The 17514-nt window shown below is 46.7% G+C and overlaps 1 protein-coding gene across 2 annotated transcripts in view; it reads right to left on the bottom strand.

The window, feature by feature from the left end:
• Nucleotides 1-17514, bottom strand: part of NUBPL (NUBP iron-sulfur cluster assembly factor, mitochondrial) — a 228557-nt gene that overhangs the window by 119098 nt on the left and 91945 nt on the right. For both annotated transcript variants that reach the window (XM_069638468.1, XM_069638467.1), the window contains exons 3-4: nt 15954-15988; nt 1955-2045 (exon numbers count right to left, since the gene is read on the bottom strand). In XM_069638468.1, coding sequence (XP_069494569.1) covers nt 1955-2045; nt 15954-15988 — 126 coding nt within the window. The remainder of the gene's footprint in view (nt 1-1954; nt 2046-15953; nt 15989-17514) is intronic.

Below are 17514 nucleotides of genomic sequence, written 5' to 3' on the forward strand. Positions count from 1 at the left end.
CCTATATTACAGCGATGGGGGCTGTCAAAGGACTCAAGAGGCAACATTTACTTTAAAAATCCAGTTTATTGTGCTCTACACTGCAGTCGGAGAAAAAGGTTAATAACAAGGTAGACACCTTGACACAGTCAGTGTATGAGAAATGATAAGCAAAGACAGCATTCACAAGGAGCAAAGGTCTTTAAAGGTCTTCATCCCGGGTTAAGAGTATTCTAAATGTTCTTAGACAAAGGGGTCCACTAACCAAGTTATTCCCATCCTGGGACAGCATGCTTCATACTGAGACGGTACGTTGGCATCTCACAGACTCACACAAAGCACCTGGGTGTCTTGCAGCCTCATGTAGACAGCACCTGGGTGTCTCAAAGCCTCATGCAGACAGCACCTGGGTGCCTCACAGCCTCATGGAGACAGCACCTGGGTGTCTCACAGCCTCATGGAGACAGCACCTGGGTGTCTAAAAGCCTCATGCAGACAGCACCTGGGTGCCTAAAAGCCTCATGCAGACAGCACCTGGGTGTCTCACAGCCTCATGGAGACAGCATCTGGGTGTCTCACAGCCTCATGGAGACAGCACCTGGGTGTTTCACAGCCTCATGGAGACAGCACCTGGGTGACCCACAGCCTCATGGAGACAGCAACTGGGAGACCCACAGTTTCATTGAGACAGCACCTGGGTGTCTTCAAGCCTCATGGAGACACATGGGTGTCGCACCTGGGTGTCTCACAGCCTCATGTAGACAGCACCTGGATGTCTCAAAGCCTCATGGAGACAGCACCTGGGTGTCTCAAAGCCTCATGCAGACAGCACCTGGGTGCCTCACAGCCTCATGGAGACAGCAACTTGGTGACCCACAGTTTCATTGAGACAGCACCTGGGTGTCTCATAGTCACATGGAGACAGAACATGGGTGTCTCAGTCACATGGAGACAGCACCTGGGTGTCTGAAAGCCTCATGGAGACACATGGGTGTCGCACCTGGGTGTCTCATAGCCTCATGCAGACAGCACCTGGGTGCCTCACAGCCTCATGGAGACAGCACCTGGGTGTCTCACAGCCTCATGGAGACAGCACCTGGGTGTCTCACAGCCTCATGGAGACAGCACCTGGGTGTCTCACAGCCTCATGGAGACAGCACCTGGTTGTCTCATAGTCGCATGGAGACAGAACATGGGTGTCTCACTGAGACAGCATGTGGGTGTCTCACACATCTTTGTGTCTTATGCCCAAGAACAAAACACAATAGATCCTGAAGATCAGATTCAAGCACTTGTTTCACTCTCTTGCCTGGGTCCTTCAGCACTGCAGTCTCCCAAGCTTATGGGCAAAGGCTGGTCCTCCTGGACCATACCCAATTATCTGGTGTTGACAATCTATTTATTCCCCAGCTGCATTGGTTTGCTTTTCAAATAGATGTCATCACACCCCAACTCCACCCCTTCCCCTGGCAAGACCAATCTCTTGGAGTACTAGTTCAGTTACTGTAGGAGCCTGTCAGAGGCTTGGTGTCTTCTGGCCTTCCACACCCGAGCTCAACCATAGGGACACCACCTGGTCTCAGGCACCCCAGGGATCCTCCAGGTCAGAAGTCATTGTCCTGCCTGTTGGGCAGGTTTTCTTTAATGTCATTGTTGGATATGCCAATTCTGTCAGATGTGATCTGGTAGGTACAGGTTAGCCTGATGCAGCCAAATGGGCTCAGTCTCCCTGTCTCTCTCCCCCCTCAGCACTCATCTGCGGTTTACTGAAAACCATTAAATCCTTAGTATATGGTTTAAGATTCCCCCCATAAATCCTATCACACTGTCAAGGCCTTATGATCAAATCATACCTACACTATTCTGGACTGCAGGCACCACATGCTTGAACTTCTGTCTAGGACTGCTGCACTGTACGAAGACTTTTGGGGGAGGCGGGGTGTAACCAAAGAAGATTGGAAAAAGCCTTACGTACTGTCTGACAGCTCAGGGTTGCCTCTCAGATTCATCATCTTGGGGATTGATGGGCCAAAAACATCGGCATCAAGCAGGCCCACTGCCTTTGTCTAAGAGAGAAAGGAGATGGGAAGTTAAATATTGCCACAGTAAACACAAAATTCACATTTATCACTGGCGGTGGCCCATTTACAGAATCAGAGACAGCTGGCATTTCCTGGCTTTGCCTGTTGATGTCACGAAAGCACTGCACCAATCTCAACCAAATCACATAGAACCAGGTTTTAGGAGTCCCTTCCTTTTTCTTTTAACTAGTTTCTGGCTTCTAGGGTGCTGTACCCAATTGACTACCTCTGGCCAGAAGTCCTCCAACCAGGTGGGGAAACAATGACAAACGTCTCGGAATGCATGTGGAGGGCCTTTTTCCCCTGCCGGCCCTTGTTCCCTTTTCCCTTTCTACCTCTCTATGCCTGACTCACTCTGCCTGTCCCCTTCTCGTTAACTCCTCCCTCCTTCTGATCCTGCCTAGGGCCGACCTGGCCCGCCTGAACCTTCCTGGTCTGACTATTGCCTTTTCCAGTCTTCCATATTTTCTCACGGTTACTTCCTTTCATCTAATTCTGCTTTTAACTTCCTGATGTTGCCACCTTCTCCTCTATACCAGTTATGCCTTCCTGGGACACCTCTTCCTCTATGCTACCTTGAACGCTTTAATACCGCTTACACCAATTGAAGTTAATACCTACTCCCATATACTGCCTTCACCGCCTGTTGTCACCACCTCATTTAATATAACACCTTTTACCATCTGCTGTTAGCACATCCTCCAGAGTACCACGTTCACTGCTTGTCAACTCCTCCTCAATACTGCCTTTGCCACCTGTTGCTAACATTGCCTCCAAAATTTGAATTTTATCTCCTCTTAACACCACCTCCAATATACCGCCTTTACATTAGGTCATCACCTCTTTCAATCTACCACCTTTAACTCCTGTTACTACCTCTTCCGATGTATGTCCTTCACATCCTGTTACCACTTCCTACAATATACAACCTTCGACCTCCAAACATTTACTCACCAACTTCTTCATCTGCTTCACTCTTTTGTCCCTCCAACTTCCTCTGTCTATTCAGCCTCTGCACTCTTCAATATTCTCTTCTTGCCAATCAACTCCAGACACCAGCCTCCTGCTGTAACAACCCACACTGACTGACATAGGTCTCTGGCCTTTAGAGGGCTCTGTTCCCTCCTCCTGGGTTGGCCTCTTTGTGAGTGTCTGAACCAGTCGTCTGTAATTGATGCAGCGCTCGGATTGGCTATTGGTCCTGGCTTTACATGGGCTCAGTTTGAGCTTCGTGAGTTGACCCAAGCCGTCATCTGTGCTGGCCGCCATCTTGGAATCCACTTACATCCCAATATTAGTGCTCAAAAGGATGAAGTCCCTTTGCTTTCCGAGCATGTGAATCTGCAGCTGGTAAAACATCTGAAAATCTTTGTAACTTTCCTGAAGACAAAATACTAATTTCCAGTTAGAATGTAATTTTATATCCTCGCCAAGTGAATACCCGAGCGGCAGACAATGGTTTGATCCATTTTTATCACCACAGTATAAACATGGTGTCAGAGAATCTTGTACTTCAACTTTACATCTCGGACAGATGCTTGGGGTTCAGAAAATGTTTCATAAAGCCTTTGAAGGGACTTTCTATTTCAGGAGGTTTTTCATACACATCGGTATGTATCTTTTCTCCCAGTTTTGAAAATGACTGTATCCGCTGCAGAGCGGTTGAATTTAACAGCAGCATGAGTTATCATGAATTTCTGGGAGAGAAACCAGCTTGGGAATAAAGGAACATGCTGTTTTTCTCCCTCTAGGGATCTGTGGTTGTCTAAAGGGGCTTGCAGATTCTATCAATTGGGGAGGGAGTTTGTAGCAGCCCTGCATGTAACTGTCCCCCTGCCACATGACAGTGAACAAGGAAAGGTGATCGGGGTATCCATCCCATACTGGATTGGTGCCTTCCAGACACTCAGGCCACAACTCAGTCCTGTCCTACCCCGTTCTTGTATTCCTCTCCCTATGCATCCCTCTTTCTTTTTCCTCCTACTACTCAACCCACCGTCTATCTTCTCTCTCACTCTTCTGTGCCTGCGATGTGCCTCTCCTGCTACCTACCTCTGCCAATTGATCTTACTCTGAACTACTCTCTCTCCCTCCTCGCCAATGCTACGCTCTACTCCATCCACATCGTCTCTCACATTTCCTCCTTCACTTGCTCAGTCACCTTCTCATTCCAACAGTACCGTTTCTTTATTAATTCCACTCACACATCTTGCAAGCATACTCAAACCAAAGTACCACATTCTCCCGCCAACCAATTCCTTACCTTGCACACTCCATCAGCAATCCTCCTCCACTCTTTTCTACACCAAACGTCCTCTGTTTGGTCTGTTGGTCCTCCTTCTCCTCCCTTGACCTCACTCTAATAACCCACACCTTCCCATTTCCTGTCCCCTGTCTGATCCTCACCCTTCCATCTACATTGGCTCTCTTCTTCACATGGTTCCCTGGGCCAACCACTGGCTTTCCTTCCTTTCCAGGGGAAAGGTTACAAGTGAGCAAAGGAATAAAAAGGGTTTTAAGTCCAGCCCCTTTTTTTGTACATGAGTCCACCGGCTCGAGTCAATGGCGGCCCACTGCCAGGAGTATACATTTTAATGTCCCACTTCATGTCAGGGCTTTCCGGCATGTGTGAGATGGCCTGAGAGGCATGTCTACTGTGAGCAAAGGGCTCCTTATGGTGTCTTTCTGGGTGCAAGTATCATTTGAGCTTTTTCGGCAGCTGTTTTGGCGTCTCCGCCTCAGGAGTCAAGCAGTGTTTATACGCACCCTTCTCCGGAGTGTGTGTATGACAGCCATGTAGTAAACGCTTCAGTGGAACCACAGCGGGCGCAGTCGGTGTGCTGTCGGTGTGTCAGGAGGCGTCAACCGATGGTGCGCAGCCCTCCGTCGATGGAGTTGTCGAGGGACGGCTTGGGGGTGGGTGCTTGTGGGAAGAGGTCCTGCTCATAGCAGCACACTGCAACTGCCTATTGAGGCTGGGGACAGTGGGCTGGGAACTGGACAGTTCCGCGGTAGTGTCCGTGCGCTCCGAATCAGAGTCTCGGCTGCCTCGGCCTTCATGGTCTGACTCAAAGATCCCATCAGCGGTCTCCGACTCTGCCGACATGGCGAATGCCGCCCACCTTTTGGTTCTACGCTCCTTTAGAGTATAAGGCCTAGCCTAAAGAGCTTACACTCAGCACAATGGGATTCGAGATGGTCACGTGGAACACAGTGGTTACAAACTCTAGGTTTGTCTTCCCACAGGAATTTCCTATTGCACTTAGGGCAAAACTTAAAGGGAGGGCGCTCCATAATGGAAGGCGGACAGAGAGGCAGCAAGATACAAGTACAGACATATGAACAGAAAACAGGTGGCATTATTCGTAGTCGTCAAAAAGTCAGGTTTTGATCAGTCTCTTAAAAGAGGGGTAGGGTTGTTCATTTCTTATAGATGCACGTAAAGTGTTCCACAGAGTGGGGGCTGCAACTGAGACGCTACTGCCTCCTGCCCTTTTGCTCTTATACCGTGGTATTTCAAGCAAAATGGTGCTACTAGATCTTAGAGATCGGTATGATGATTTTAGAGTGACGCAGTCATTGATATATGTGGGTGTATCATTGTAAATGCACTTGTGGGTCAGCATGACCGTCTCAAAGAGAATCCTTGCTTTTATGGACTGCGTTTTAATCCTAGGGTGGCTCTTCTGCAATAGTTGCAGGTTTGATGGGTTTGTAGTTCTCAGAAGGAGCACATTGCACTAGTCCAATTTGGATATAATCAGTGCTTGCGCTACAGTCAAGCAGTTAGGAGGTGACAAGAACTATCTGCTTAGTGAGATCAGTTTAGAGGTATATGATGCAGAAGAGGATAAGGCACTGATGTGCCTGGCCATTGAGAGTTCAGCTTCTAGGTATACTCCCAGTGTTTTTACTTGTTTCGAAAAAGGGATGGATGTGCCGTCAATGATTAGTTGTTATCAAGAGATTTCAGCCGAGAAGTGGAGCCCACGATGAGGAGCTCGGTTTTGTCATTGATGAGGCACAGGCTATTTGTAGCCTTCCAATTTTGGATGGTGATGTATACTTGGTTGATTTTGGCAGTTTCCTGTATGTAATCACTGGAGATGGGGATGAGAATTTGGGTGTCATCAGCAATGTTTGTGTATGTGATACCCATAGAGTCCAGGACAGTAAACAGGGGTTTTGTATGAGTGTCGGGGAGAGGCAGGAACCTTGAGGAACCCCGAGAGGTTCAGATGTAGGATCTGCAACATCTTCTCCAATCAAAACTCGGGTGGTACACTCTGATAAAAGTGATTTAACACAGAGTGTGGCTTCTGGAGAGAAATGAAAGTTTTCACTAAGAGATTGCCAGTTTTCATGGTCAACTAAGTCGAAAGTGACCGAGAGGTCAAGGAGGAGGAGGAGGAGGAGGATGCTTAGGTTACCAGCATCACGGATGCTATCCATCTGGATTTTGAGGTCCAGTAAGGCAGTTTCCGTGCTATGCTTCAGGCGGAAGCCTGATTATCTGGCTCCAAGAAGGTGGCTGCTCTCTATCCGATCTATTATCTTCAATAGAATGGGAACAATAGTGATGGGTCTGTAGTTAGTGGCAATGGTGGGGCCAAGGGTGGGTTTTTTGAGTAATGGGGTTATCCATGCTGCTTCAATGTTGGTGGGAACTGAATTGGAGGAGAAGGAGGTGTAAATGAAACCGGTGATGATGGGAGCTAGAGTGGGAGTGCAGAGTTTCTCAAGTCGGGCAGGGCAAGTGTTTCCCTTGCAGTTGGAGGGTTTGACTGCAAGGATGGTCGATAGTGTCTGCTCTTGAGTGACTTTATTGAAATCAAATTGGGGCAAACTATGTGGAGGGTTGGGGTTGGCAATGTCTGCTGAAATCAGTGTAGTAGGTTCGGAGGCAAGAGCATCTCTTTTGGCATTCATTTTCTCCTGGAGGGAGTGAATTTTATGTGTCCGAACATTTAGAATGGTCGTACAGCATGTTTTATCTACTTGCGTGGGTGAGGTTGTGGGAATATGTGATTCCAATTCTCTGAGTTTCGAGAAAAGCTCTTTGATGGTAGACCCTGCATTGGAGATGCAGGTATTGTAAGAGTTGGATTTGTGTGACACTACTGCCGATTTGTAATTTGTGGTAGCTGTGGCTAGTGCCTTACCATTAATCGCAGAGGGGTTCTTGTTGTGCAGGTGTTCTAGTACTCATTTCTTACGATGTAAGCTGAGGAGTTCCTCATCAAACCACGGGTCGGCAGGTTTGTGTGTACTTTAGGGATTTTTGCAACAATAGGAGCATGTGTGTCTAGAGTGTTTTGAAGGCATGAGTGGTAGAGGTTGGCAATGTCGCTGGAAAAGGTATTGGTGGGATCATGGGTTAAAAGTGACGTGTGAGCATGGGTTTGAGACTGTCGAGTGCGGGTTTGCAGGTATTTCTAACCATTATAGGTTTGGGGGGCATCTCGTAATTGCCTGTAAATTGTTGATGGCAGGTTTGAAGGTAATCAGGAAGTGATCACTCCAATGTACTTCAGAGATGGATTCAATGTTGATGGTGGAGTTGAAAGTGAGAATCCAGTCAAGAATTCTCTCTTTGTTGTGTGTGGGTGCATTGACGAGTTGGGAGAAGTGCATGTCTTGAAGGGCTGATGCTAACTCAGCAGCTTTTGAGTCAGCTACACCATTGAAACCCAGGTTAATGTCACCAAGGATAATACATTTGGTTAGAGGCTTTATTAGAGGTGTGATGAGTAGTGGGATGTCGATGCCTGGTCGATTGGTGTTATTAGGTTGTCGATAGATCAACTGGATGTTGTACGTATTTTTGGGGTTGGTAGTTCGCTTCATGAGTAGGAGTTCATGAGTAGGAGTTCATAACCGGAAATGGTGGAAATGGGACAAAGTCTGATTTGCAGTGACGTTTTTGCGAGAAGTGCGACTCCTCCGCCTGTTGCAACAAGGTGGTCCGCCCTGAGGATAGCGTAATCGAGAGGGACGACGAGTGCGAGGGTAGAGCCTGAGGCTGAATGTAACCAGGATTCTATAATGGCTAGTACATCTAGTTGGTGTTCTAGTATCAGGTTGTGGGCATCAATGGCATGAGTTCCTAAGGAGTGAATGTTGATCAGGGCTCATTTAAGGCTCTTTTGTTGATCTGGTATAGCAAGGATGGGGTAAACTATGCATGGAGGGGGCCGTTTGACATTTTATGAGTTGACGAGAGTGGTGGGGGCACCACATAGCTTTTCTGCGGAATGAACAGCAGTGGAGGACAGGGGGTTCCCCAAGGGGATACGAGATGTAGGTCTGGCCAGTCTCTGTAATCCTAAGGAGGGGATTGAGGTGAGTAGTGTGTATAAGTCATGGATGCTTGTTTTAGCTCCGAGGCGAGTGATCCCTAGATAGGCATACGTTTTGTATGCATGGTCTGGGCGTTGTCCCTTAGTGTAGGGTAAGTGGACGGCACAAGTGAATTCACTGTGGGTATTGCAGTATCTGTGCTTTCAGGAGCAGGTAGTGTTGGCGGGTTAGGTTGATGGGCGCAGGGGTAGCTGGAAAATGGTGATTTGCATGTTTCTGTGAGAAGGAGTGAAGGCTGAGATAGGAAAGGGTAGGCTGGGGTGGGGTAGGTTATGGTGGTGTCATTTTTGAGAATCAGCGGGTTGGTAGGCTGAATCTTGGCAGGGGGAAGCAGTAGGGATGTGCAGATTCTGAGAATGCGAAGTTTGCCGGGTGATGTGTTGACTTGGTGGTGGGGCAAAGGAGGCAAAGTATCTACGAATAGAGGAGGGTGCGGGGGTGGGATGCAGTAATAGCAAAGGAATAGAGGCAGTATGATGAAGGCGGGCAGGAATCTGGTTGGAGCTGGTAGGCTTGCAAGGAAATTCCGGGACAACAGTGAGGCTATATTACAGGTACAAGAGTGGTGTACCAGGCTGGTACTGCTCTTACCTTGTGGGCAAAGAGGCCCATCTCCTGGAGGGTTCCATGCCTCACCGTCGATGCCAACCCCGAGTGGTGGCTTGAGGGACAGGGTCATGGCCCTACAGCAGTCACGGCCTTACGGGGCCAGACAGGGAGGTGTTATGAGGGCCTTACTCGTGGGCCTTGGAAGGTGGCCGGCATCGCCTGCTGGCTCCCATGAGCCTCTCCAGTAAGTTCGGCAGGCAACCAATGAGGGGTGGGAGGCAGCGGGCTGGGATTCAAAGGCCCTTCCTGTGACTCGTTGTGGGTAAATGAAGCAGCTATTTTGGAAGGCACACTTAATGCGTGGGTGCAAGGCTGTTCACCATCCAAATGGTGCTAAGGGCCCAGATTGCAAACAGGTACAATCAAAAGTATTGCAAAGCCCAAAGGGGCATTTCCTTAAAGTAAAGCAGATTGAATCTTGGCTTACTAGTTTCACAGGAGCAAGAGCCATAATTGTCGGGGGTGAGAGTGTGGTTGTTGCGTTGCCATCAGCTGTTGTAGATGGTGGTGGTGTGGTCTGGTCCACACAGGGTCAGACAGGGAGGCATAAGCGGACGTACATCGAGGTATAAAGCCTTTGTAGAATCGAAATCTAAATGAGAGTGAGTGAGCTGCAAGCTGTTTGTTCACCAGGCAACTCCATTTTATTTGAGATGATAATAAAGTAGTATTTTGCCATATTCTTTGAGTGTGTCCGGTTATTTGGGTCTGAGATCGTTTATTGGTAATTCCATCTGGCACTTGGAACGCTCCAGGTGCGACTGCACAATTGCCTAAGCCAAAATACATTGCTAAAAGAACAAAGGGGGCAAATATGGTGCAATTCTCCTGATTTAAGAAGTCTGTTGGGAGAAACGTGGAACCAACGTTGACAAGAGCCAACAGAGAATCAAAGAGAAACAAAGAGGCAACAATTGTGCAATTCTCCTGACATGAGAGGCCAGTTGGGGGAAACACAGAACAAGTATTGCCAAGAGTAAAGAGTGATTGATTTATCTAAGGAGAAAGTAGATATTGTAGAGAAACTAGGTGAGAGTATCAGCAAGTGGAATCTTTTTGGGAAACAAAGATACCTGCAGGAGGTTAAATCAGGATAGCAAGAGTTTTCGGTTGAAAGTTTCCTGGCAGGAGTGTGTACCGGGAAACTCAATTTTAACGGGTGTGTTAAAGAGAGATTTGGTCAAATTAAGAGATCTTATTTCTGAACATTTTGTTAACCAGAAACCTCGAAAAGACTTATCTTTTACCATTCTTGAATATCTGTTGAGGAAAAGACATTTACTTTGTAATCCGGAAAAGTATTAAAAAGACTTTCCTTTGCCTTATTCCAACCAGCGTTGTGGAAAAGACATTTTGTTTTACCATTCTGAGAAACTAGGAAGGATTTCCTCTTTTCAATTAATCTTGTGCAAGGAACATTTATTTTGCCACCCTGAGGAGATTATTAAATAAAAGAAGACATTGGTTACGCATTTAAGAGACGGGTCTTGACAGCTACTGACAGAAACAGCACAGATAGATTATAAAGCGAGGGTCCAATCAGACCACTCGCCATTGGTCCTGACGTGGCACTACCGACCCTCTAGAGCAAGGATACCAACGTGGCGCCTCAGAGCTGAGGCTTTAAAAGATACAATGTTCAGGGAAGATCTGAGAGAAGAAATAATAAGTTACTTTGAGACTAACACTGGCAGTGATGAGTCAGCAGGTACGTTGTGGGAAGCCTCTAAAGTGGTAGTGAGGGGGATAGCCATAGCTAAGTCCAAAGGTCTACAAGGTGGGATATTAACAGAACTACAGGAAGAGGAAAATTAGCTAGAAAGAGCATTGAGCAATGAGGGCGGCACCGGGGAAGATACTGGAACCATACTTAGGCTGCAACAGAAATGTGCTGGACTTTGGGAGATATTGTGTAATCTAAATTATAAAAAAGTATATAGAAAGACAACACGCTGGAGTGGATTAACCAGGGAGGGTGTTGGCATGGCTATATAAGAGTGAGACCCCCAGAGCTGCGATCAGAGCGATAGCGAAAGAGGATGAGTGTATAGTGGACACCCAAGAGGGTGTGAATCGCAAATTCTTAGAGTACTACCAACAATTGTATGGAGTTGAAGGGGGAAGCGATGGTAGGGCAATAAGGGAAGCATTGGAGGATATAGGCATGCCGCGAATCAGCACGGATGAGTGAGAGGAACTGGATGCCCCAATTACCCTAGAAGAATTGGAAGAGGTGGTAGTGCAGCTACCCACCAGCAAGACTCTGGGGGCTGACGGGCTCCCAAGTGAATTCTATACAATGTATAGAAACGAGGTGCTCCCCTCGCTTTTAACAATGCTTTATGAGGCATACGAAACAGGGAGGTTGCCGGAGTCCCTGAGAGAGGCGATTATCATACCACTCCCCAAATCCAACAAGCCTGGTAGACACTGCGGTTCATTCAGACCGCTGTCGATGCTTAATCAAGATAGCAAAATACTCACAGCGGTCCTGGCAAATAGAATGAGACGGATCATTACTAAACTAATACACCCCGACCAGACCGGATATGTCCCACATAGAAATATATCCAACAACCTCAGACGACTTCACCGATTAATAGAGCACATGAAAGAGGATGGGGGCGAAATGGGAATTGTAATGTTAGATGCAATCAAAGCCTTTGACTCAGTCAAATGGCCTTGGCTGATTGCAGCCCTGACCAGTTATGGGATAGGGCCTGGGTACCTTAAATGGTTTAAACTGCTATATAGTGCGCCGTTGGCCAGGGTAAAAACGGGAGCAATAATATTGGAGAGGTGGCAACTTAGGAGGGGTACTTGGCAAGGATGCCCGTGGTCCCCTATGCTGTACATTTTAGCACTGAAACCCCTGGCGATATATCTAAGGCAACAGTGTGACATAATAGGGATTAACATAAATTGGGAGCCGCATTTAGTCTCTCTGTACGCTGATGACATGTTGTTGTATCTACGGTACCCCGAAGAAAACCTCCAATATGTTCTGGAAGTGATGGAGCGATTTGCGTTATCATCTGGCATTGCAGTAAACCCCAAAATGTCGTGCATATTTCCGCTGGGAAGGTATGTCAGGATCCCATGGGACCAATTACTAGTCTTACAAATACCATGGGAGATCAACACGTTTAGATATCTTGGGATAGACATCTACCATACGGTGGAGGCAGAGCACCAATATATACAACACTGAGAAGGTGGTCAAGAGCATTGAAAATTGTATGAAGTTTTGGGTGAAGCTCTCCCTGACGATGATGGGGAGAGGGGCGATGCTGAAAATGGTAGTACTGCCGAGATTATTGGATTATTTTGGGAACATTCCATATCTGATCCCAAGGCAATTTTTTGCTAGGTTACATAGCATATTGCAGGGAATTATTCTGGCATGGGATGAGGAACAGAATCGCCCTTTGGAAGTCACAAAATTCGTATGATGAGGGGGTGGGGGCATAAAATTGCCAAATTATGAGATTTACTATCTAGCGAGCCAATTGCAGTACGTGGCAAAACACAAATATTTCCTGAAAGAAATTATACGGATCTCCAAATCAGATATGAAAGAACGCCCTGAGATGATGACATTGGGTTGGGAAGATATTGGGGAGCCCAACCCTGTGTTCCCCAACAAGTGCCACTGGTCGCGTTAACGAGAAAGGAAGGCCAACTCATCGTTTTTTTTTTTTCTGGGGAGTGGGGGGGGTTACCCACCCAACCCCCCCCCTTTTTTTAAAAATTATTCCCTATCACCCACAAATATTTATTTAATTTTTAACCCCCCCCCCAAAAAAAACAAAAAATCCCACGGCAAAAGAGCAGTATACCATAGCAGAAGGGGGACATGAGATATCCAGGATATATGAGCTGATGATGTCCAGAGTGGGGAAGGAAGTGGTACAACCGAGTCATGACTGGGAAGAGGAAGTGGGTGCCCCCATGAGTGATGGGATGTGGGAGCTGGCCCAAGGGTACCACAAGAAAGTGTCAAGGAATGCGAGGCTACAGCAAATACAACTGTATATAACCCATTGAGCTTATATGACACCCCAGAGAATAGGCAAATTTAAAAATGCAGAACGGCAAACATGCTCCAAATGCGGCGAAGAAAATGCCCGGATGACGCATATGTTCTGGGCATGCCCAGAAATTTGAGACATTTTGGGGAGAAATAGCCCACAGATTGGAGGAAAAAGGGATTAAGATTACTATTGACATAGCATGGGCAAGTCTAATAGGGGGCTTTCCTAGACCACGTAAACTTAAACATGTAAGTAAACTAAAGGATTTGGCATATATACTTGCGAAACGTAGAATCGCCATGGGATGGAAGGCTTGCTGTAGACCAAGGATGGAGATATGGTGGAAAGACCTTCAGAAATGGGCAGAGGCTGAAAGTGCAGTATGGCAGGAAGCCAGCAACACTGGGGGTGAGGAAGAAGCAGAAACCCCGGCAGCCTGGAAACATTTAATAGCCACAGGGTTTGGGTCAACCCAAGACTGGTCGAGCGACCAGGACTCAGCAGAAAATACAGAAGAGAGATCCCAATTGCAGGATGAATAAGCGGATCACGAGGTAGGGTAGGCTCAGGCGGATGGGGGGTAGAATGGGAGATGTAGTAGACATTGTTTGAGTTGCATATATTTGAAACATTGTAACATGTATTACAAGTTTGATCGTTTGTTGTGTGTTTGGAATAAAATTAATAAAAATTGTTAAAAACATTAATAAAAAATAAATAAGAGACGGGTCTTGACACAGACCATTGTGAACTGTTTACTTGAAATAATCCAGGGCAAGGGAACCAACCTCTGGTTACAAGGATTGTTTTGTTTGAAGTTATATATTTGATTTATTACACATATTTGAGTTGACCTTAGAAACATTTACCTTACACTGTTTAATTGTGTATCTTAATGTGAGGGTCAAATTTAGTTTGGACACAAGGGGCCTCATTCTAAGTGTGCCAGTCTGGAAACAAGGTTGCCGGTATGTTTACCGGCACTGTTGTTTCCAGACCGGCACACTACAACTCTGCAGGCGGATGCTGTCCTGGCCGGTAGGTCAGACCTGCCGGGTGGGACAGCACCCGCCTGCAGATTTTTCACAGAAGCACCGGCACCGTTAACAACGGTGGTGCTGCTGCTTCCGTGTCCCCATTCCCATACAGAATGGGAATGGGGACTAACGGAATTACCGGCACCTGACTTCCTGGGCCGCCGACTTGGAATAGCCTGGTGGCACCGGGAAGTCAGACGCCAATAATTTTTACCGGTCCGGCAGCAACCCACCAGTAGCACCAGCAGGGTTACCGCCATACCAATAATGAGGCCCAAGGTCATCATACTTTAGTTTTAGTTTCATAGGAAAGGACATTTGCGTTAGAAAAGGAAAAGTTAGGCCTTTATCCAAACCCCTTTTTGATAATAAAATGACTAATGTTGATAAGTTACCACTTTGTGTCTGCCTCTCATTTCTGACCCCTCAGACAGTCAATGGATGCTGGTTTGCCTGTATCTAATCTGCGTGTGTTGATACTGCCTTTAGGTCAGCGCACAGTGCAATAAGAGTCTAAGCGATAACCGCCACCGGCTCAGCAGCGGTATCCATGAAGCCACAAAAAAAGCTCCTCAAACTTTAAGATTCAGCATTTAGAGGTGACTCCACAGACCCACAGTGCACCAGGTAGATGGTAGACCAGGATATGGAGAACCCTCAGGAACAGGCAACCCTTAGAACCCTGGCTAGAGGGAACAACAAGAGGTCATTAGTGTCAGTAGTTGAATGATGTATGGAATGTATTGGCGTAAAAACAAATGAGTACCTATTTTATGTCTCATAGATGCCAGGAACAGGAGAAGGTCCAGTCCAAGTAAACCCAGCCAGGCCTGATGACACAAGAACAACCCGATGGCACAAGGACACAACAAGCTGCAAAACAATCCAGGCAGAGTTCCAGGTAAGAGTTCCGGAAAGAGTTCCAGGTAGTAGAGGGGTCCAGATATTCCAAGAGTCGAGGGAGGATTCAATGGGATACAAAATGGAGCCAGGCAGTTATGTGGCTCATTTAAATCGATCCTGGGTATTCCAAAAGGGGGTATATGCAGGTGAGCAAGACTGCAGGATCCAGCAGAGAGTAGTAGAAAGGAACCAACAGGGACAAGGTAGCTAGGAGGCATGGGAAAGGGGAAGCACCAAGCCACAATCACGGACTGAAAGAATGGTCTGAAGCGGCTTTGAGGAGCGCTGCGTTACTAGAGGAAGGCACCAATAAACACCACTGTATGAGCCTTCCGTGAGGGTATGATGGGACGTGAAGTCTCCACTCACCGAAGCTGTACAACATGTGACTAGCGCAGCAGCGGTACGTGACAGCAACACCATTATTGGAGTCTGGGTTTTGTAGGGCGCTGGGATTACCAGATCAGTCTATAGATTTTCTGCAGTCTGCAATTTCTTTCGCTGTGTCTTCCCCCGGGCAGGTAGCTCTCTTGTTTTTTCTCTGCCTGGCCTTCTGGGAACTGTAGCTTCCTTGGAGAAAGAGAAAGACTGGCCAGTAGTATGCACAACCAGTATGGGGCAAGAAATGGTGGTACTCATTTCAAGCATGCAGGCACATGTAGAAGGGACAGGGACTGGGGCCCTCCCAAATCTCATACAGCGCCTGTGGGGCAGGACTGGCTGTGATGGGTCCCCATTCCCTCTTAACAGGCTCAGGTCCCTGACAACATAACAACATCCAAACACCCGCACCTTACATATTGAAATTGAGAGGCTACATAATATTTACTAAAATGTAGTACTCCTAAATCCACCACATTTGCCTTAGAATATAATTTAACCAAAAGCTAGCATAGACCATACGTTCCTTTCTCTTTGATGTGATAACTTGATACTTGAAGGTCACTCACCGCATCATTGGCGACTATTCCCAGTGCTAAGTTAACTGAAAGAAAAAAAAGATACATTTTTAAATAGTACTTACTTTTAGGATAACGGGTTGCACAATTAAGCATACAAAGTCTGCTTTTCCTCACAATGCAAAACATACAGTGATAACGGTGATAACGATGTAGAGGGGGCAGAGGCCATGCTCCGGGACCTGCCCAACCAGAGGCCAAAGAGTAATTGCTCCATTTGGTTTCTGTGTGCTTAATGTGCTCAGACCACAGAACCTAGTTCTTGAGCCATTACACTCATTGTGGGGGAAATATGTTGTGCTTGTCCCTCTTTGAATGAAAGGGGTCCAGTGAAAAGGGCCGTTAACCAGAGTTTAAGCAAACAAACAAATGACAGAGCCACACTTGTAGTGACTGGGCTCACTCTGCAGGTGTTCACCTCGGCTCCCAAATAGTGACAGATCAGAAAGGGAGGCTGGCCCTGTGAAAACAACTTCAAAACATGGACGGGTCACATATGCCCATTCACATACAAGAAGCATATTTAATTTTAATGTGGGAAAAATAAAAAGAATTGGCAGATAAGGCAAGTGAAGCACGGGGGGGTTAAAGGGATTTTTCCAAGATCACACACAATTTTGGTCAATTAGTGAAGACAAGATTAGTGTCCAGCTCTTCTGGTACCAAATGTATCAACTTCTCACTACATCTCTTTCCATATCTTCTTGAATTCATATAGCACTTGATGCTGGTGTTCCAATGTACTTTTAAGAAGTCTCACATTTCACATATAAGAAGACTGAAGCAGCAATGAGATATTGCCCAAGAAAGCCCCATTTTGGACAAAAGGGGGTGCAGGATTACAATAAGTGTCATTATTTCGCTAATATGATGGGGCTCAGAAAAGTGACCTCAAACAACCCTATACCACTCAACGATGTCAAAGGGAAGGGACCTCATCAAATATTATTGAACCTACCACTACAGCTGCCAAAATATTCCTATCCTCTATGGGCCTTGGCATCTGCCTCCAAACTTAGCTCAAGCAATGCTGTGAGAAGGCCAATCAGAGCTCTGAGAGTCCACGTTCATACTCAATCTCCTTCACTATCTGGAGCGTCATGAATTTGCTATCATGCAGATACCAGGCGTCAACAATCCAGACTTTTCCAGGACTCCATTCCACAGACCCCTTCCAGCTAGGTTTGTACTGCTTTGTTCTAAACAATGTCTACGGATGATTATTGACAAATGATTTTGCTGGCCGATAGAGAAAGCGCTCAAAACAAAGCACTTTGGGCTGCCCTCAGTCTCAAACGGCCGGACCACATCTCTGCCATCAGACGCGATTCCCACATGCCCCCCTGTCAAAGCGTGTATACAATTCAAAACTCTGTCTATCACGCACCACTGCGTCCACAAGGATGCCCCCCAGTACCTAAACAATTGCATCGGCCAAACCTTTCTTAATAGGATTATCCAAGTTGCGCCAACATAGTAGTATGGAAAAAAAACTTTCAAATTGGTGCGTGGTCCAGAATTAATAATTTTTTCTCTGATCCTTCTCATTTGT

The sequence above is a fragment of the Ambystoma mexicanum genome, chromosome 14, assembly GCF_040938575.1.
Source record: "Ambystoma mexicanum isolate Mex_15411 chromosome 14, UKY_AmexF1_1, whole genome shotgun sequence".
Classification (NCBI taxonomy): domain Eukaryota; kingdom Metazoa; phylum Chordata; class Amphibia; order Caudata; family Ambystomatidae; genus Ambystoma; species Ambystoma mexicanum.